Source organism: Chanodichthys erythropterus, chromosome 2 (genome assembly GCF_024489055.1).
Source record: "Chanodichthys erythropterus isolate Z2021 chromosome 2, ASM2448905v1, whole genome shotgun sequence".
Classification (NCBI taxonomy): domain Eukaryota; kingdom Metazoa; phylum Chordata; class Actinopteri; order Cypriniformes; family Xenocyprididae; genus Chanodichthys; species Chanodichthys erythropterus.
Genome location: NC_090222.1, coordinates 25,693,734 through 25,715,608, shown reverse-complemented (window position 1 = coordinate 25,715,608; position 21,875 = coordinate 25,693,734). Strand labels below are relative to the sequence as shown.

Sequence of the window (21,875 nt, the reverse complement as noted above, 5' to 3'; positions counted from 1 at the left end):
GTAATTCGCTATGTATGTTGATGATAATACAAGGATAAGAGAGAGATAATATTTTAATGCACACTTGCACTGTGTTTTATTAAGCTCTTACAGTGATTTTCTAGAGTGAAAACTGATGCTTCATATTTTGTGTATAGTACAATAAACGTCATAAAAACTCATCTGTAAAGTTTTGGCCATCATTCGGACGGTACAACAGGCTTGTAGTAATATAGTGGATAAAAACAAGGAGACAATCTAAGTTATAACTGTAATTTAACTAAACTATACCTGATCTATCTCCATGCAGAATATATTCGCAGTTTCTGACATTATAGTGCATCCTGACTGACTCCTGACACCAGAGAATCAGCTCTTGAAGCTCTGCCCTCTTTGGAGCAGCTCATTTGCATTTAAAGGGCCCACACTGAAACGGTGCGTTTTTGCTCAACCACTAAAAAAGGCAATTTTAACATGCTATAAAAAAATTATCTGTGGGGTATTTTGAGATAAAACTTCACATACTTCACTCTGGGGACATCAGAGACTTATTTTACATCTTGTAAAATGGGGCATAATAGGTCCCCTTTAATAATAAAAAACAGTTTAAATTGCCATTTGTTAGGTTGTTCAGCTTTAAGAAAAGTCTACCCATAATCGTAGTGGGCGAGTGAGAGAGAGAGAGCGCAGAAAGAAAAAAGAGAAGAAAAAAGAAATGTGACTGATTCAATGTGTGCACTGCATCTGTGTAATCTTCAGTAAACAGTATGTTTTATTTTCATCAGTCATCAGTGGTCATTATTGCTTGCTAAGAAGAAATGACACAATATAACATTCACAAACATTAATAGGTCAGCATGTAGACAATTACATTTTTCCTGCAATGGGATGCTTCAGACTCTATAGGGCATTTGATTGGAAAGAAAACATGAGAAGCTGAAGTGCAAAGTGATGTCATCAAAATTGTTGATATGTAGCCTTTTACTGGCAGAGAGAGAGAGACAAGCATATCATTTATCTTTTAAATTTGAATTTGAATTGTTTTGGAGCACAATAGCTTAGGGTCAGTCTAAATGCATACAAAAGCCTCAATAATCTGATTTTCTGTATTAATTAAATGTTGATCCTTATTAAGTTACAGCATGTTTTCGAAGTTGGTTACTTTATTTTAAGATGACCTGGTTACATTGTATTTACTCAAGTACTGAGTTATATTCTCTTAAGACCTAGATGGCTGTGTTTACGTGGATACTCGCTAAGATGGGTATTTTGGCATTTTTGTGTGTATTTAACCGTTACGCACCCCAATGTGGGCTTCTAAATTATTTGTACCTTAATTTGCCACTGGCAGGAAAAGCATGAAATTTTGTGTAATTGTTTCATTAAAGGTACAATATGTAATAAGTTTGTCCCCTAGAGGTCGCTAGAAGCCTATTCAAAACAAAGACGTAGTTTGATGACGCCAAGTTTTAGAGCAGAATCTTGGGACTTGTGGTCTCCATCTCAACGGACGGTGCAAAAGAATAGGGATTGGAGTCGGGAAGAAATCATGTTCATGGGTGTGATTATTAACGTTACTGTAGTATAAAACAGAGCAGGACCGAGTGTTGTGGGAGCTGAACGAGGCCACTGGAGCGATTGCGCAACACACGCCGTGAGCAGCAGAATATTTATTATGCCACAGTTGCTGGCGCCGCTTCCGCTTTTCTGGTCAAGCTTATGAGGTAACACAGCTCTGTTTATTATTAGATACGTGTGAGTGTGTTAAAAATGTTATAATGTTACACTATTACTCAGTGGCTGCTGTGAGACACTGTTACACACTACAGCAAGATAGATCGATTTTAGAATATCATATTATATTTTGGATGTCTTGTGTTGATAAATGGCATGCAATTAATTTTAAAACGTATTGTATGATGGAGAAAATTATGTATTATTGTTACTAAAAATAAAGCTGGATCTGATTATGCTATGTTAGCTATTTGACAAAATAGCTAGTGAGGCATGGTAAAGCATGGTACTTGAAAAAATCAAGAAAATTGATTTAAACAATAACTAAATGTGTTGAGCTATATAACAATTCATTTTCTGTCTATAAATATATCAAAACAGCTGTTGTTCCCTTGTCTATTAAAACGTGTAATATTTTGAAGCGTCTTGGTGTTTCCATGGTTTCTACAAAATAAAAACCGGAAACAAGAGTAACGCGGGTATGATGGAATTGACATAAGTACGCAAGTGAACAAAATATATAACACTGGCCTATTGGTTTTTGGATATTTTACTGCAAGATTATTACATATTGTACCTTTAATTTACATTTTCGATTGGGCACTATAGATGGCACCTGTAATCAACACAACACCACACAGCTCATGCTCCCAGTGTGAAGGAATGCTGTGTAAATTCAGCACTAGACTGAGGGTAATGGTTGAAAAGTACTTTGACCAATAGCGTGCAGGCATTGTACATAATCGAACCAATCGTGTCATGCGCATCTGATGTACATAGTACATCAGATATAAAACAAGTACACTTGTTTTAATTTTTTTAAAGGTCCCGTTCTTCGTGATCCCATGTTTCAAACTTTAGTTAGTGTGTAATGTTGTTGTTAGAGTATAAATAAAATCTGTAAAATTTTAAAGCTCAAAGTTCAATGTCAAGCGAGATATTTTATTTAACAGAAGTGGCCTACATCGAACGGTTTGGCGGTTTGACGCAAGATCCGAATCATGATTCAACACAAAATAATCATAACACTACGAAGCTTAATTACATTTACGAATCTTGAGAGAGGAATTGTCATTGCTGGCTATGCAGGCCTCACTGAGCCATCCGATTTCAACTAAAATATCTTAATTTGTGTTCCGAAGATGAATGAAGGTCTTACGGGTGGAACGGCATGAGGCAAGATATTTTTGTTGACTTTTTTTATTTTTTTATTTAAATTTATTATTTCTATATTTTAGTACTACTGTATGCTGTATCGGTTGTGTATACTGCTGGAAATTGTGAATTTCCCAATGGGATAAATAAAGTATTTTTGGGTGAATTAACCCTTTAACTAACCCTTAAAGTGCCTCATTATGCTTTTTTGAATATTACCCTTCATGTAGTGTGTTATACCTGTTTGTGAATATAAAAGGTCTGCAAAGATTTAAAGATCAAAGTGTCTCCGAAACGAGTCATCAGCAATAGAGTTAGCATCAACCCGGTTCCTTCCACAATAACCTAATAGGATTTTTCCATTGGCTTTTGGATTATTGTGGAAAGTAATAACTTTTATGAAATTTGAAGTATAAATACAATCGGCAGTAGTCAAAAGCTAGACGTAGGCTAGAAACAAACTAAACCAGCCGCTTGTTTCTTTAAATTGGAAAAGTATTTGTGCTCTTAATATAGGACGTTGACTAAAATGGTAACAAATAGGTGAATAGAAAAGATAACTTATATTTTAAGGGATAAATATACAGTTTTTGATGGAATTTGTGGTCCTTTCAATGTGGTGTGGAAAGGTGTTAATAGAAGACTAAGAAAAGAGGTGGTATTGAATATCAATGGAAAATACTGAGAAGCATTTTTTGTTTGGTTTCATTTTGTTTGTTTGTGTTTTTGTTCTTGTTTTCTGATACATGGAAATGTATGTGTACATGTGTATAGGTAAAATGTAATAAAAAAACTCAAAGCTTGCAAGTGCACAATTATAAACATGAGGATGTGAAAGCAGACTAGTGATCAGATGAGTTTACATGTCAGCTTGACGATGTTAAATGTCCCCGACAACCTCTGTACAGTCCCATTTTGCCACTTGTAAGCCATCGCCTTTTACAAGATAAGTAAAAGCTAGGTGATAGAGGGTATTACTGATGTATTTTATATCATAGAATAAAACGTGAAAATGCTTGTGCTTGTGTTCACCACAGACCTTATTTCAAGCATTTAACCAAAAAACCCATCCAAAAAACCTATTGACTTCAGGACGATGGAACCGGAAGTGCTAAAATGCTTGTTTCTAGGTTTTGGGCTACAAAAATACGCCATCCTTGCGCCCTTCTGTTCCAGTCTCGCATATGTATAATGCCAGCTGGTGTTCATTGGCTGCCCACCAACAACATCTCCTTTGACCCGCCCTCAAACAGTAGTTGTAGCTTTTGGCCTTTACTGTTAAAGTATGTTCTGTATAGTCTAAGTGCGTTCACATCATGTCGTAATTACTGTAATTACGAGATTCCAACTTGTAAAAAGCGTAACTTGTAAAAAAGTTTTTTCAATTGCTAAAAAGCGTATGTTAATACTGAAGTCTTACATGTATATAATAAATAATAATAAATATATTATGCAATCTTGCAGGACAAGTATGTGGATCAACCTACAGGACTCCTGCAGGAATGTACCCATAGAATTTTCATTTTGTCAAGCAGAATTCCTGCATCATCCATTTAAAGATAACTACAATCCTTCAGGATCCCTGCAAGACTTATAAGAGAAGTATGGTGGTCTGTGTGGAAATAAAACTGCATGTTTTTAGTACCCAATTGAATCGATAGATTTGGTGGTGGAATTGTCAAATGATGAAGAGTAAAAGTGTGAAACTGAAATATGTAAATGTGGATTTATCTGCTTTGTGACTCTGTATCCCCCTGTTGAAAATCTCCATTCAGCCATGACTTCAACTGTTTTTTTATTTCCAATCAAATTATAATCAATTAACAAAACATCACTTACATATCAAAATAAAGTTGAACAGAAATAAGAAAAATGCATCTTTTTCAGAAAGATGAACTTTAAAACATTCCAAGTTTAAAAAACAAGTGAACAACATTTTTTCTTCAACCCACAGAAATCACATTTATCTATATCAGTACAAAATCTTGGGCAAAGTGCTTCAACAGGGTACACCAGATGAAGTATTTCTCTGAAATGTATTTCTCCTACCTTGTTAGTTATGTACAATCATTTTAAGCAATGCTTATTTCCACTCAGTGGACTCGAAACTTAATTGCAATGACTTTTGACATGACATTTAATATACTGTGTTGGTATGCTTCTGAAACTGATGCAAATTCCAGGTTGGTACGCTTCGACCTGTCCCCTTAACTAAAATGGGAATCGCATACTAGCATGCTGCTTGTACTATTTTTGTCATGCATTTATGTCAGAAATAGAGCACTATGCTAGTGTGCAGTTTTAAATTCAGTAAAACTGTGAAACACAATGAAGTGAAGCTTGGTTAGACACATACTTGCGCAGATTCAAAAGAATATCACGTATAAATACTTATTGCAAAGAAAGAGGTGTTAAAGAATTACTAAAATCTTCTGCAGCAAAAAGGATCATTCTTGATTGTTTTGTTTTTTTGCAGTTAAATACAGCTTTATTGTTTGTAATACTTTATTTTATTTTTTGCAAATATACTTCATGATTTTGTCTCTACAGTTGACCTGAAAATTTGACCAATTTTAAGCATTAATGCTAAGATATTGAGCTTCATGAGATATTGATTCTGTTTAATGGCGGTTCTCAACTAGTTTATAGTGCATTCCTGCCACCTGCTAGACGGGAGTGAGAAGCGACAGTGTTGGATATTATGATCTACACATTATTACCCATTAACACCTTAATGTTACCTGAAATTCAGCTTTGCCATCACTAAATTAAAATTTAACATATAATAAAACAGAAAACTTAAATTGTAATAACATTTCACAATATTACTGTATTTACTGTATTTTTAATCAAATAAATACAGCATTGGTAAGCATATAGACATAAATCTTTTTATTTCTGTCTCCATGACTTGTTTGTGTGTTTATGTTTGCTGTTGAATTCCCAAATGTACATTTTTATTTAGAAGTTGTTGAACTTTACAAAGTATAAAGGAGTAATGATCACATTTTGGCTGTGGGTTTGACAGGCTGAGGCCCCACCCACTTCTCCCCTGGAACACAAAAAGAAAGAAAATGGTTGGACAACGAACGGTATATAAGATTGAAATATCCCTAGGTTACTTAGGAATTTATGGTTTAAAACATGATAAAGTGCAATAAAATATCAAGTAAACTTGGTATGATAAATATAACCATTAGACTATCTAATAAAAGAAGAAGAAATACAAAGTTACCAATGCAATGAGCCATGAGCTCAAATCTGTCAGAACCAAAGAAGACCTCAGCCTTCCCGTTCACATGACACACAATGCACGGAAAACCAAAGCACTGCAAAAATGGGAGGGAATATCACTGTAAGGAACATTTTGGTTAGAAAAACAAAGGGTGCAAAGAAGCAATAAAACGGCACCAACTTGATAGTCTAGTGCTTCCTGTGTGACACTCTTTAGCTTGTCTTTGATTGGCTGAGATTTGGCAAGGTTTAGAATTTCCTCCACCTCATTGGTTGAGAGACCTGCCTTTAATCCTGCCTGTGCAAAACAGAAATACATTAATGAACACACTGAAGTCAAAGTCTGTTTTAGTACAGTGGCGAGGTACAATGTATGATCAAGAAATGTTTTCATATATATATATAGTTTTATGAAGTAATAATAGAAGATTGACAAGTCAATTTATTGTAATTAACGATTTTATAATGTAAGTTCCGCATCTGAAACCTCTTCATTAAAAGTCACCATGAAATCAAAATTGACATCTTATTTTTACAGAATGTTGCAATGTTTATTATAAATGATTTATCCATGCACATCATATTTTTTTTTAATTCTTGTGCACTCTTAAAGGTATAGTTCACCCAAAAATGAAAATTTGATGTTTAACTGCTTACCCCCAGCGCTTTCAAGATGTAGGATGCGCTGGGGGTAACACCACTATGTCCAACAGCGTTCAGCACTCGTTTAGTGAGGTCTGATCGCGTTCTGACAACGACAGTGATGTCTAGCACTCATTGAAGTATATGCGCGAGACATCACTGTCATTGTCAGAGCGCAATCAGACCTCACTAAACGAGTGCTGAACGCTGTTGGACATAGTGGTGTTTTAGAGGTAAAAAATGATATAAATACTGTTCGGTTTCTCGCACAAACTGATCGTTTCGTGTCTTAGGACATCAATGTGTCGTCACAAGCAGCAGGGTTTAATTTGGACTTGTCTATGGGAGTGTTTTAGACTCTTATTGTTCGAGTTCCCATCCACTGGCATTATAAAACTGACAGACGGCAACAGTTGCAGTTAAAAATCATCATTTGTGTTCTACTGAAGAAACAAAGTCACCTACATCTTGGATGCGCTGGGGGTAAGCAGATAAACATCAAATTTTCATCTTTTGGGTGAACTATCCCTTTAATCTATAATCAAAATGTTAATCTCCACTCCTCCTCGAAACGGCATCTGTTCTCTTCATGACGTGCGTCTCGGCGGAGGGTGGGACTAAATATCCTCCACAACTGACTGAAAACTGGCATTCAGATCTGCCTCCTAGTTAGCAACGCCCCACTTCCTACAATGCAATCAATGCCGGGAGGACAAAATCAATATCACTTGGATATATGTAATAATTGGAAAGAAAATTCTATCCAAACTTCCGTTCATACTGACTTTTAAAAGCTAATCTTGGATATATGATACCTCAGTGAATGAGGCAGGCTCGGTAATGTCCTGATCAGTGCTCCAGATTCTTTTCCAAAGCTCTCTTGACACCTTCTCCACCAGCACGTGTTCCTCTTTGTCCTTTTCTGCTACAGCTGTCACAAAACGCATCGCATTCAAAGAGCCTACATGGAAAGATGGAGGACAAGACAAAATAAAAGAGACTGTGACAGAAAGTGATTCACATAAAAACACAAGATTATCCTTTTTAGATTGTAAAAAAAAAACATCCTTAAGAAAACAAAAAATACTCTAAAAACAGTCCAACATTCTTTTTTTCTATATGAGAGAATAAATTCCACATTGTGTGTGTGATCATAAGTGTCATTGTAAATAGAAACAGCAGTTTAAATACCTTTCTCAAACATTGCCTCAAAAGGGTTTGAAGGTGGAGACAAAGGGATCACAAAGTACTCAGACAGCCGCTTCAGATCTTGGTTCATGTAAAGAAACTTATTCGGGACCACTGCAGGGGGCCGGTTACCTAGAAATAAAAGAAACTTGTATTATCTTATCTATAAAAGCACAATGTCACATACAGTTGATAAATGTATGTTCTATTAGCTGTTACATAGCTATTACTTCCAGGAAAGCCTGATTCATATTTAATGCATTTACATTATATAGGGTGAATAAATAATTACATAAGAGATAAATGAACTGTTTGTAATGGCCATTAATCATTAACCCCTGTTTGAAATGGCCATTAATCATTAACCCTTTGTGTGTGTGTGTGTGTGTGTGTGTGTGTGTGTGTGTGTGTGTGTGTGTGTGTGTGTGTGTGTGTGTGTGTGTGTGTGTGTGTGTGTGTGTGTGTGTACTTGTTTTTGTGAAATATCAGGACACAAATGTGTATAATGACATGGGTATGACATAGGTATTACAAAAAGAGGTGAAATATGAGGACATTCAGCATGTCCCCACTTTTCAAAAGGCTTATAAATCATACAGAATGAGTTTTTGTGACAAAGTAAAAGTGTGCACAGTTTCCTGTGAGGGTTAGGTTTAGGGATAGGGGTAGTGTAGGGGGATAGAAAATACGGTTTGTACAGTATAAAAACCATTACGCCTATGGAATGTCCCCACATTTCACAAAAACAAGTATGTGTGTGTGTGTGTGTGTGTTTAAGCCACTTCAGTAAAGAATGCACCATAAAAATCCTATCAGCTTTGGTATTTTAATTAGGTTTTGTGAAATTGTCAAGCCAATCTAAAGTGGGCCCATATTGTCTGCTCCAGTGACAATGAAGATTTATTTGTGAAATATGCAAGTAAAATGTAGCTCTACGATGTCTGGTACTAATAGGAGAGTACATGTGTGAGATTCTATGAAATGCCAAATGGACAAGTAGGTTTGACAAGAAAGTTGTCCCAAAGTTCTTAAACATTTCTTTATACTCAAATTGTGTTACTCCATCAACATTCAACATTACAACGATCTATAATAATGCATTTCAAAACTATATAAAAACATTTTCTATAACTGAATCTAGCTGTTTTTAATGGTTTTCAGGTTGCGACAAATTTGGCCAAATGGAGGGTGACGTAACATCTCAAGACAGTATGAAGGTTAATGTGACGTGTTGTGGAAAAAATCTTCTCCTTTTTGCAAAAAGTACTCAAGTCACAGAGTTTGAGATGCCAAAACTTAAATTTTCTTGATGGAGAGGTGCCAGTTTGTACTCTAATTGTTTACCAATAGGGATCATAGTGGGTCGTAGTGACTGAGGCCTAAAGCCTCCTGGATTTATTCACTTAGTACCCAGACATTTCTACAAACATATTGTTGCGCACAGAATCTTTATAACTGTTTTGAAATTGCTATTTTATTTTGTTAAAGGGTTAATGCAAGAAGTTAATAAGCCCGGAAGAGAAGAAACTAGAGAGTTAGTCTGGAGCGCTTGTGTTGCAGTTGTTCTACGTTCCAATTAAAGTTCAGAACGAAGCCTCCCTTATCTGTCGTTCTTCAGACATTACACTATCTTAAATTTCTAATAAAAATACTCTATACATGTTTTATATATATTGATGCAAAAACTTGGGAAAATGAGATCCAGGCAGTAGATAAAGTTGATGAAATTTAGGCTAAATTTAGCCTCACACGCAAACTTTAATCAATAATGAAAATATTCAATAAAACCAAAAGGTAAAATAACCATCATAAAAGAGTAGTCAATAGTTAATAATAAATTTAGAGTACTGTAAAATCCAGAGTATTGTATCTAATAGATGAAAATCAAAAAGACTTAAAACATTAAGACATTTGCAGATAAGAGAGAAGAAGCAGAAGCCCAGGAGAGCAAAGGAGAGAAAAGGCTAAATTATCAACAATTCAGTCCATATTATACCATAAGTATACAGGGAAATTCCCAACCCACTCAAACTGATGTTTTTATTAAAATGAAAAAGGTTAATTTCACCCATTACGTTGTCCACTGGTCCAGTGTCGAGAGAGAGAGAGAGAGAGAGAGAGAGAGAGAGAGAGAGAGAGAGAGAGATAGATAGATAGATAGATAGATAGATAGATAGATAGATAGATAGATAGATAGATAGATAGATAGATTGTTAATGGGTGCTGTGCATGTCATTTTTATATACACTCTTATTACCTGAGCCATGCATGACTCCCCCTAAATATGCTGGTTTAAATTTGAGGTCGATGTTCCAAACATTTCTATAGCGACACAGCACCTTAATAAACACAATACAAACATGAAAATATATTAAGCAGTATAGTTTCAAAGAACTATACTAAGTTCGAAAAACATTACGTACCTCAAATGCCAGCCAGGAATAAGGAGAAACAACATCATAGAACAACTCGACCACTTTTCTGGGACTAGACATCTGTAATAAACAAGTATATTCGCATCACTGAACGTGGACTAGAAAGTATAAGAACAATGTCATTTAAATGCATGCGTACACATTACCCTTAATGTCAATCTGTCTCACTGAAGAGAAACTGTGTTAAAGTTCAACGATGTTCAGGAGCTGTATTAGAAAGTATAAGAACAATGTCATTTAAATGCATGCGTTGGGGGGGTTGTAACTGATAGATTTGAATATCCCCCCCCCCCCCCCACAAACTACACCCCTGATGCGTACACATTACCTTTGATGTCAATTTGTCTCACTGAAGAGAAACTGTTAAAGTTAAACGATGTTCAGGAGCAGTAAACTCAATCTAATACAATACCGCCGTCTATGGTTGGGCGAGAGCAGCATGTAAGTTAGAAGAGTTATTTGTAGATTTTAGATCATTAGACCTACTACTAGACTGCTTAAATTTAATAATAAATGCAATAAAAAAACTGGCTTTTTCAGATTAAAAACTAATCGCCAGCCAAGATGTTTTTTGCACTGTAGTTTGTAGTTTTGATAAACTTTCGATTTAAGACAATTATATTTTTTATTATTTTTATTATAATAACATATCAGTGCTGAGCTTGAACGAATGCAGTAGCTACAGTTTAAATAAATGGCATTAGATTATTAACAACGAATTCCAAATGTTTCCGGAGTGCTTGTGCACCGATGCGCCGCCCTCTAGCAGTCACAGTGAAAGTTCCCGTCTGTTGAAGGGGTTGCCAGATATTCAGATCGTGACTGCGTATTTTCATTCATCAGTCTTTAGTATGTTATGTTGAAAAATAAATTACGTTTATTATTGTAAAGCTCATAAATACAATAACCATGAATGTACTGCAAATTTCAAACCTGCAGTTTTTCTGATCTTCTAATATACAGTACAGTCCAAAAGTTTGGAACCACTAAGATTTTTAATGTTTTTAAAAAAAGTTTCGTCTGCTCACCAAGGCTACATTTGTTTAATTAAAAATACAGTAAAAAACAGTAATATTGTGAAATATTATTACAATTTAAAATAACTGTGTACTATTTAAATATATTTGACAAAGTAATTTATTCCTGTGATGCAAAGCTGAATTTTCAGCATCGTTACTCCAGTCTTCAGTGTCACATGATCCTTCAGAAATCATTCTAATATTTTAATAAATGAGCATTTATTAATAAGATAATGAATAATAAACAATAAACATTTATTAAATTGCTTTTTAATAAATGTACACCTTTTGATTATTATTGTTGCCTCTAGTAATTATGTGTCTGATTTTTAATTTCTCACCTATTTTGGATTGATTTTAAGCCAGCCATATAGTCATTTTTAATCAGTAGTTGGGTTAAATAAAACTAACCAGCAGGTTGGGCAAACATTTAACCCAACCACTGGGTTAAAACAACCCAATTGCTGGGTTTGTCCATTTTCAACCCAACTTGGCTTGTTTTTAACCAAACATTTTTTAGAGTGTACGTTTACACGACAACTATGTACTAAAAATGGAAAAGTGTTTTCTTTGTACAGATGACAACATTATAAAAACTATCCCGTTCACACGGATCTGCGAAAAATTACTAAAAACGCTGTATTACACATGCCAGACAAGTAGTTGGCGATGTCACTTTATAAATAAAGACTTTGCGCCTGCGCATACATGCATTCTTTAAAGGTGCTAAAGAGGATATTTTCGTCGACTGAGAAACCAAAGACCGTTAGTGAGTTTTTGAAATGAGTGCATGCGTAAGAACAACCCCCCTCCTTCACAGCTCATTTTGAAGGAACGCCTCCCAAAACTCGTGCACGAGTATGCCTGTGGGGTGTGGAAAGTTACTGGAGCGCACAGCCGCGCTCGTCTCTCACAAGGAATGTCATGGCAGTGATTGACAAGCCAGAGGGCCAATCCGCGCACATCTCTCACAAGGAACGTAATGGCAGTGACTGACAAGCCAGAGGGCCAATCTTTTACACGATGATCGAGTAAACGATTGGCTGATGCTTTTAAGGCCCTACCTCGTGCACAGATGATGTATAATAATATTATTTCTTTCAGTGCACCTAATAAATAGTCTTTTATCAGTTAGTAAAGAAAGTTTCAAGTAATATTGCAAAAATGTATAAAACAAAACATCCTCTTTAGCACCTTTAACAGAGCACTCGCGCATGCCTATCCAACTTATTTTTAGTTTACTGCACATTTATATTCCTCTCGTTATTGCCCTGTAGCGGCTAATAAATCGTAAGTCTTGGACATTCACAGAAAACACCTTATTTCCACGTTGAAAAATTAGGTGGATAGACTAAACACGCAATACGCATATGCATGCCGTCACCGTTTTCACAGATTAAATGGAGATGATAACGGTATCATTTTCAGAAACTTCCACTTTGAAACCCGTTTTGAACAATTTGCGTTTTCAATCCACCAAAATGCCGTTGTTGTGTAAATGAAAGGACAAAACGCATAAAAAGTTTTCATTTTTTGGTTGAAAACTGTGTCGTGTAAACAGTAAAAAAAAAAAAAAAAAAAAAAAAAAAAAACAGCTAAATAAAATTAATGAGAATCAATGTAATTAAATCAATATACATTAAAATCATTTCAGCTGAAAGATGAAGGCTGTGATATTAATGTTTTCACTAGAGGGAGCCACAGGATAAGAAATCTTTTAAGACTAATCTTTTATATCAGTTTCCATAAATAAATAAAAAGATCTAGTTCATTTGTATAACTATGGTGTACTAACACAGGATAGTTTTATATAATTAATGTAGGCCTACATAGACTGTGAAATGCGTTTGGATCATTAAATGTTTATTTAACTTTTATAGACCCCAATAAAACATATTCTTGTACTGATGTCCACTGAAAATGAATAGCCAATTTTATTAGTCTTTTATCATGATAGTGTGTTATAACATTTCTATAAAAATGTATTTCCTGTTGTTGTATGAATAATAAAACACTTATGTGTTCAGCTGCAAGCATAAATAATCATAAAGACAGCACATTCTCACATAACCTGACAGCAGCTCAGAAGCAGCTGCAGCCCAACAATCATTCCATTTATTTTTTTTTTCTAACATGCTGTCTCAAGTATCATGTTTTTTTGTGTGTATTTCTGCATTCCAGTAGTACTCTATAAATTTTTTTTTTTAGACTTGTCCTAGACCACCTCTGACAATCACAAATTTAGGTATGCAAAAGTTTAGAATTCAAGAAGTTACAATTTTTTATTAATTTAATGGTTGTGGAGATATAGGCCAATATATTTTTGGGTATGGTCCATAATTATTAATTGACCTATATCTTGTGATTGCAATGTCCAGACTTCACAAAACTTGGTACACATGTACAAGACAATCTGAGAAAACATGCCAAATTTCTGGGAGTTGAAGTTGAACACATTAACAGTGTCTGATATATAGTTTACATGTCTATATCTCACCTATTTTTTTTCATACATTTTCTTACAAAATGTCTGACAAATTTTCTTATAATACTTATATAGGCTATATAAAAATAAAATTATATACAAATAACTGTTGTTTACAGATCCCAATACAAGCAATGCAGCCAGATGCAAATATTGCTGCTTCAAGTTAAGGCTCCAGACACTCCCAGGATTTGCCGGCCACGCAAGACGTTATGACCCATGTGTAAAGGCCACTCATGTCAGCCCACCAGACACAAAGCTGACTGAAGACAGATCAACAGGGTCGCCGTGCTTATACTTTACACCTGTTCTTTTTGAAGCTATTTGTCTTTTTTGACATACAAGACAGAGCAGGTTTGTTTGAGATTAAACACTTTCAGCTATCAAATTCTGTCAATTTTATTATGAAATTCAAACAATAAATACAGTTTTTGGCGTACTTTTAATGTGGAGACAAATCGCTGTAGCGCCTCAGTTCAAGCTGCATGTGATCCGATCATTTAACCAATTGACTAGTTAGTAAATAAACACGAATGAACATCAGAAGGTACACTATGTTAAAAAATACAGTACAACTTACCAAAATGTACAATAATCGTTAAATCAGTGTTTCAACTGTAGAAAAAACGTCAATAAAACAGATTGAAGCCTAAATAATATGTCGCGCATAACACAGTACATTTACTTCAGGAAATATATTTAAGTTAATGACCATAGCATGTTAGCAAGATGAACTAGGCCTATAGAGATATCAGTAAATATATGCACTATATTAAATATATTATATTTTTACTCTTATTTTTACTGTTATGTCTTTAAAAATATTATAACATTATAAAAACCTCATTATTTTAATTTGAGTTGTTCGTTTTAACCATTGGTTCCCAATGTTTACAGCATAAACTGAGAGATTTTTTTTTCCTTGAGAAAAATGTAGCTACTTGATATTTATTAAAATGAATCTATATTGAAATAAGATCAGAATCGAATCACAAGCTTATGAATTGAAATCTAATAAAAGCAGTACGAGGTAGGCTATTCCATGTAAACATTGTAACATGCATGTTGTCATTAAACTTGTAAACGAATTTCTGTTTAATTTAAAGCTGCAGTCCGTAACTTTTTTTGGTTAAAAATGATCCAAAATCAATTTGTGAGCAAGTACATAACCAGCCAGTGTTCAAAACTATCTCATTATCTTAGCTCAATTCACAACGGTAAGCTTGTAATAATGTTTTATAATAAGAGCGACATGTTGGATTTCCACGGGAAATTGAAGCAAGCAGCAGTTAGTCTGTGCGTCATTACGTCACGTCCGTAAACAGAAAGGAAGGAGTCCAGGCTAGTCGGTTTTATCACGTGAGGACGCTGCTGGTAGTGGATCATTTATAGCTTTTTCTCACAGCATCTGAAATAATTAATCTTATCATTTTGATGGCGGATTGTAATCCAGAAAGATCTAAATGACAATCATCAGTAACAACTGGAAATTCAGCCATAGTCAAAAAGCAAAAGACTGTGGAGTGGATACAGAAATTGCAACGCAGGTAACGCACTAAATACACATAGTCACGCAGTGCTGATGTTGTTAACATTAACAATTTGAGAACAATATAACAGTAATAATAATTTGCACGGTTTGACGTGATCTAAGCTAAGCGATCGTTAGATTTAATCATCATTGGCAGCGCAATTTATTGTAGGCCTAATGCTTTTTTCCTCAGTTGGTCAGAACAAAAGTGGCAGAAATTTTACTTACTTGTTCAGATTATATTTTCCAGTGAAAGTTCTTATATTGGTCATACTTTCAAGACGTAGAATCTGTGATTCTGAAGTACAGTATCCACACCGGTGCGGTGACTGACAGCAAGCATTAGATTCATCCGCGCTGACGAGCTGTGCCGAATCACAACGCACGTACAGATAACTGTTCCGTATATGACTGCAATTGCAGGTTTCAAACAGAGATGGCGACAAAGAGGAAAAATCGCGGACTGCAGCTTCAATTTATTTTATTTTATTACAACCCCACCCCCTCCCGTTCCATAATTCTCACTCCAAGCTAAACTCAAAATTTGGCAGCCCTGATTTTTGTGAATTACATAGACATAAACCTCGTTTGTTTTCTCTCTCTCTTTTTGTGTGTGTGTGTGTGTGTGTTGTTGAAGTTACTGTTATGAACAGCACTTATTAAAAAGGCCTAAAACAGATACATATACAGAAAAAAATAAACATGATTTACTTATTACTTATGTTTTCACTAATTAATAATGTTTTACGGTTTCTTAGACAATAATTTGTTGTTGCAGTTTTTGTTGAATATCTGGCAACTCGTAAAGCGATGCCTGAACATATGCGGTAGTAGGAAGTGGTGAATGAGGAGAGAACATAGTGCTCGGGCGGTTAAAGGGGACTACGGGAAATAGTTAAAGGGGACTACGGGAAATACAATATCCATCAGAATAAATAGTCTTTGATAGCACACCTCCATACCTCACTGCTGTAAGTATTGTTGGGTTATTTCAGAATTATACATGGTCTATCCAGTCTTACATTGCCAAAGGCTATCTGCTTATCTGCAAGGCCAGTCTATGCTATATGATTCAAATCACTATTCAGATGTCAGTTGTTTTTTGTTTTTGTTTTTTTAAACTATTTTGATGTTGTTGTTGAATGACTAGTGCCTGGAAGTGACTGCATGAGTCACAGAACTGCCTGATCCTGCCATGTCAAGTTGGAAATGTTTGGTTCAATAAAATGAAAAATTAAATCTGAGCAAAGATTAATGAGCTCAGTTTATAAGTATTACCCGAACACCTGATTTTTTTTTTTTTTTAGTAATGATGTGATAGTCAAAGATGGGATAACTGGCTAAATGTTGGCAGTTTTCTAAACTGATTAACCCAAGCCAAGTACTATTTAATGTTGGATGGATAAGCTTGAATATGAATATAATATAATTATAACAGTGAGACAATTGTTATGCTGTGTTATTTGTGTAAACAGAAAGATGTCACCAGATGAATTAGTCTACCTAGGAATCCTTGCTGCATCAATACCTGTAGGTTTCCTCTTCCGCTACCTAAGTAAGTCTGACTATGTCTTTATGTTTGAGCCCACATATTAAAATATGTTAATAAAAGGGCAAATAAAGGTAAAGTGGTACAAATTGTCATTGTCATTGTTTTACGATATGTTTAGAATGTGTGAAGGGCTGAGCCAATGTTGTTTTATCTCAAAAAATACAAAATATTAAATATAAAAACTTGAAATCTCACTTCAAACACACATAGACTCAATAAACGTAAACCTAAAACACCCCATAGATCAGTCTTTCAGGCATTACTATTTATTATTATTGTGAATGAGTCAAAATTGTAATTTTTATGATGTTCAAACTGTCTGTCACTACTCCTGTTTCATCACGATTTTAAATATCAGCTTTTGATCATTTTCATGTGCATTATTTACCAGGCCCTCCAGTCAAGCAGGGGGCGGCATTGCTCTTGGGTTTGATCATCTCCATTGCAACCTGTGGGATACACACTCTACACTCTTTCTTTACAGTGTTAGGAACATGGCTGATAATAAAGATCAGTTGGAGGTTAGTGTGATATGTAGCTGTCTGCAATTTTACATAAGATTCGGCGCTATTCCCCTGTGCTCTGTCTTATTTTTTTATCCAGAAATGCCCCTGCTCTGTCTTTGGGCTGGACGTTTCTGTACCTCCTCTTTTTCCGTCTGGTCACCTGGTTTGGCCTCCCTCAGCCAACACCATTTGCCAATGCCATTCAGCTTCTTTTAACACTAAAGGTAAAACACAATAAAATTAGACACATTTTCTATGTTTTAATCTCTTGATATAATTATAAAATGAGTTTTGTTTTGAATACACAGATGGTCAGTTTAGCTAATGAGGTTCAAAGTTATCACTTGGAGAAGAAAAAGGAAGTGAGCGACTTCACCAAGTCCCCAGTTGTGGGAGGACTTTCCCATGAACCTTCACTCTGTGACATTATATCATATAGCTACTGCTATGTGGGCATAATGACAGGTATTTTTCATATTAATTTGAATGTGCGGAATGCTTTTGTCTGTTCAGATATTCCGTGCTGTCTGTTTTGCATGTATGCTAACTTGTCTTTCTCTGTTTCTCTCTGCTACTAGTTCAGTAATGTGTGAGTCCAATTTCTTTTTATAACTGATTTTGTTATTATTGCTCCTTTTTTGCCATGATTTGTCCTCCCAAACCATACATCCATATGCTTCACTTTTGTCATTCCCTGTGGCACATTGATGTGGCTCATTTTTCATTGCAATATTGCATTCGATTCCATACCCATACTCCATTCTATCCCAATATCATGTCATCTTTGCCCATCTATGTCATGTCTTCATTGATTACTCTTACCATGCTCTCCTCATGTTCCTTCATTTTCCATTCTTTCTCCCACCCACTCTTGCCGGTGTCCCCCAGGTCCCTTCTTCCGCTATCAGACGTATGCAGACTGGTTGCAGCAGTCCAGTCCCCTGTCGCTGCCAGGTAAAGAGCCCTGCCTGCAGAGGCTGAAGATGGTGCCCGTTTACGGAGCTCTCTTTATTGCCGTCAACTTTGTCTTTCCCTTGTCCTATGTTCGCACTGAAGAATTCCTGGAGCACAACTATTTTTACAGGTTAGTTTTTCTGGATTAAAGGACCAATCCAGACTGAGTCTGAAAGTAAAGTCCAAAAGAGATGTTAAAATTAAATCTCACTTTACCATGATTTTTTTTTCACCATATTGAGGATCGTATTGTTATGTTTCAGGTTTTTCTACATGGTGGCAATATTCTTTGTATTCCGGATGCGTTTCTACTCCGCATGGTGTGGGGCAGAGGCAGGCTGCATCAGCGCAGGTCTAGGCTGTTACCCCCAGGGAGCGCTGTCCAAACCCGGGGGAGGACCAACTGTGAAATACAGGTTGGTGATTCACTTTATTACCTGATTGCTTTTAAATGTGCTTTTACAGTTTGACTGTAACTTGTAAATATGATGACTTTATCTAGTCTGGCAGTATACCAGGACGAACAGCATATGTTCTTTGAAAGGATATGATAGAACTTTAATTATCCAAGAAGAGAAATGTATATGTTACAGTAATAGACTTGAAGCAGGATCCAATAAAGAGGACAGCAGGGTCACATTTAGGCAATATTAATCTGTACATGTCAAGACACATAATAAATTTGAACACTAGAAATACATGCAAAAAATATCACTAAATATATTTACACTACCATTCAAAAGTTTGGGGTCAGTAAGATTTTGTAAATCTTTCTGAAAGTCTCTCATACTTTTGCTGCATTTGATCAAAAATACAGTAAAAACGGTAGTATTGTGAAAATATTATTACAGTTTAAAAAAAAAGCTACAGTTCAAATATATTTTAAAATGTAATTTATTCCTGTGATGGCAAAGCATAATTTTCAGCAGCAATTATATATCCACAGACATACAACTGTTTTCAACTGTGAAAATATGAAAATATTACAGTTATTCCAAGTGAAATAAATTTAATATTTAAAATTGCTTCAAAAAATTCTGAGAATGGATATCCATTTTTTTAGAATTGCTACAGATTACATTTAACAAGTGTAATTAAATTAATTGTGTTTTTAAAGATTCACTTTCAGTGAGCATTAGCATGACATTTAATTTGGACAGTACAGATCAATTTAATAAAAATCTGTTAATATCAGGCAGTTATATGGTACTGATACATTGTGCAACCATAGTGTAAACAGTACACACAGTAAAACGTCTATATTTCTTCAGCCTGTACCTGCAAGACACTTTAAGCAAGATTATCTATAGGAAATTACAAACTCATTTGAGGTTTGATCATGTGGTTGATAATGTATTTGAAATGTTGTTTGTTTCAGTCCTGATCCAGACACAGTTGTGGAGTACGACTTCAAAACTATCCAGAACATTGACTGTTATAACACAGATTTCTGCGTGAAGGTTCGGCATGGCATGCGCTACTGGAACATGACGGTGCAATGGTGGCTTCACCACTATATCTACCCCAATGCCCCTTTCAGGGCGTACGCTCTCAGGTACAAGCATCCACATTTGACCTTTCAATTGCATCTCAACTGCATTGTTGTTTACCATCATAATCTTCAATCTTCAATCATAATCTTTTCTCACATTCTGGCAGGGCTGGTTGGACTATGTTAATCAGCGCTTACTGGCATGGCCTCCATGTTGGATACTACCTCTCTTTTCTCACCATCCCACTGTGCATCGCAGCAGAATCGGCCATGGAGGCTTCCGTCAGAGCCCGTCTGGGACCGAAGGGCCAGAATATCTTCGACTGGATCCACTGGTTCCTCAAGATGAGGGCTTACGACTACATGTGCATGGGATTTGTTCTCCTGAAGGCCAGCGACACCATCAACTACTGGAGCTCCATATACTTCATAATTCACATCATTGCTGTTGTATGTATAGGAGTAGGACAAATGATGAAAGGAGGGAAAAAGAGAGAGAGGAGGGAACGAGGTGAAGGAGAGAAGCAGGATGTGGTAAGAGAGAAGGCTGAGTGAAACTAATGTGTGATGTGATGATTGTGTTGATAACTGGAGAGTTGGTATGTTTACAAAAAAAAAAAAAAAAAAAATCCCAACATGCACTGTAATAGCCATCAACTGCCATTTAACGGTTTTTGTTTTGTTTTTTAAAAAAAAAAACAACAACACAGAGAGACGAGTAATGTATGAACCCAAGGATATTCAACTTTATCATATTAACAGTGAAAATAGCTTTCAAATATTTCCGCTATGTTATGTTATTATTTGTTTTATTATTACATATATTGAAAAATGCTTCTTTTTGTTGTCCGGTGAAAAACAGTGCAACCTTTTCGATTCATCCTGACCAGGTCAGTATTGTTAAGTCATTTTTCTAAGTTGCTTTGAACAGTTGGGAAAAGGGTTGTATAATATTTTAATAGAGTTTCTCCTCTAATCAGTTGCCGTTGAACTTGAATTCAGCTCTCACACAGAGTACTTATGACTGAGTCCATCCATTTACACACACACACGCAAAACTGATGAATGTTAGACCTGTATCACTACGTTTGAGTGCAAATTTGTGGAGATTTACTCTCTCTGTAATGGTGTCATTGAGGTCATACAAACTTTTTGATAACATTTTGGGATCTCTAATGGGACATTAAGAGTTGGTCTGCTTAGTCTGCCAATTCTGAGTATGGATAGATGGTTACATATCATTATTATTTGTATTATTCTACAAAGAATGTGAAAGTAGTTAGAAACTTTCTTTTTCTCACTCTTTTCAGAAAGGAGAAGTGAATGTTTTTGCTATTTTGTTGGTCATTTGCAATTCTTTAAAATGTAATTATTATATAAAAACGGTCCTATTCCAAAACATTCAGATTTTTTTTGTTCTCTACACTGGAGGAGAGTGCTGGTGTGTAGTTTATTGATCGGTTCAGATTGTATGCTGGTTTCTGTAATGTCTACCTACCTGCTATATTTTATCTCTAATGTTTACCTTCTGGAGTATTAAACACATGATGTGCCACTCATATCACAGTGTTTTCAATAAAATCACTGATTTTTATCCCTGCCAAACTTCCTTTTCCTAATGGAATTTCTGTGTTTAGATAAAAATATTTTAAAAAGTATCACCTGATTTTTCATTATTGTCTCAAACATTTTCATCTTAATATGCTGATTTGGTGCTCAAGAAACTTCTGTGCTGCTTTTTTTTTTTTTTTTTTTTTTTTTTTTGGAAACCATGAAATATTTTTTAAGATTCTTTGAAGAAAAAATCTAAATAACAGCATTTATTTTAAATAGAAAACTTTTATAACACTATAAATGTCTATACTGTCTCTTTTAATCGATTTTAATGTGTCCTTGCTGAATAAAAATGTTAATTTCCTTAAAAAAAATGTACTGACCCTAAACTTTTAATTGGTATTATATATCAACG

The 21,875-nt window shown here is 35.2% G+C and overlaps 2 protein-coding genes across 2 annotated transcripts; one reads left to right on the top strand and one right to left on the bottom strand.

The window, feature by feature from the left end:
- Window positions 1-4,801: 4,801 nt before the first annotated feature.
- Window positions 4,802-11,087, bottom strand: gstk1 (glutathione S-transferase kappa 1). The gene is made up of 9 exons (XM_067394502.1): window positions 10,696-11,087; window positions 10,514-10,574; window positions 10,356-10,427; window positions 10,190-10,271; window positions 7,936-8,064; window positions 7,560-7,705; window positions 6,284-6,400; window positions 6,104-6,197; window positions 4,802-5,920 (listed from the first exon to the last, which is right to left on the bottom strand). The coding sequence occupies exons 3-9, from the start codon at window positions 10,425-10,427 to the stop codon at window positions 5,871-5,873; spliced, it is 690 nt and encodes a 229-aa protein (XP_067250603.1). The 5' UTR covers window positions 10,514-10,574; window positions 10,696-11,087; the 3' UTR covers window positions 4,802-5,870.
- A 5,127-nt stretch (window positions 11,088-16,214) lies between these two features.
- Window positions 16,215-21,804, top strand: mboat7 (membrane bound O-acyltransferase domain containing 7). Its single transcript, XM_067406281.1, has 9 exons — window positions 16,215-16,373; window positions 16,878-16,957; window positions 17,346-17,475; window positions 17,558-17,684; window positions 17,769-17,925; window positions 18,349-18,544; window positions 18,678-18,830; window positions 19,793-19,969; window positions 20,074-21,804. Exons 2-9 carry the CDS (start codon window positions 16,882-16,884, stop codon window positions 20,459-20,461), a joined length of 1,404 nt encoding a protein of 467 aa, XP_067262382.1. The 5' UTR covers window positions 16,215-16,373; window positions 16,878-16,881; the 3' UTR covers window positions 20,462-21,804.
- Window positions 21,805-21,875: the final 71 nt, after the last annotated feature.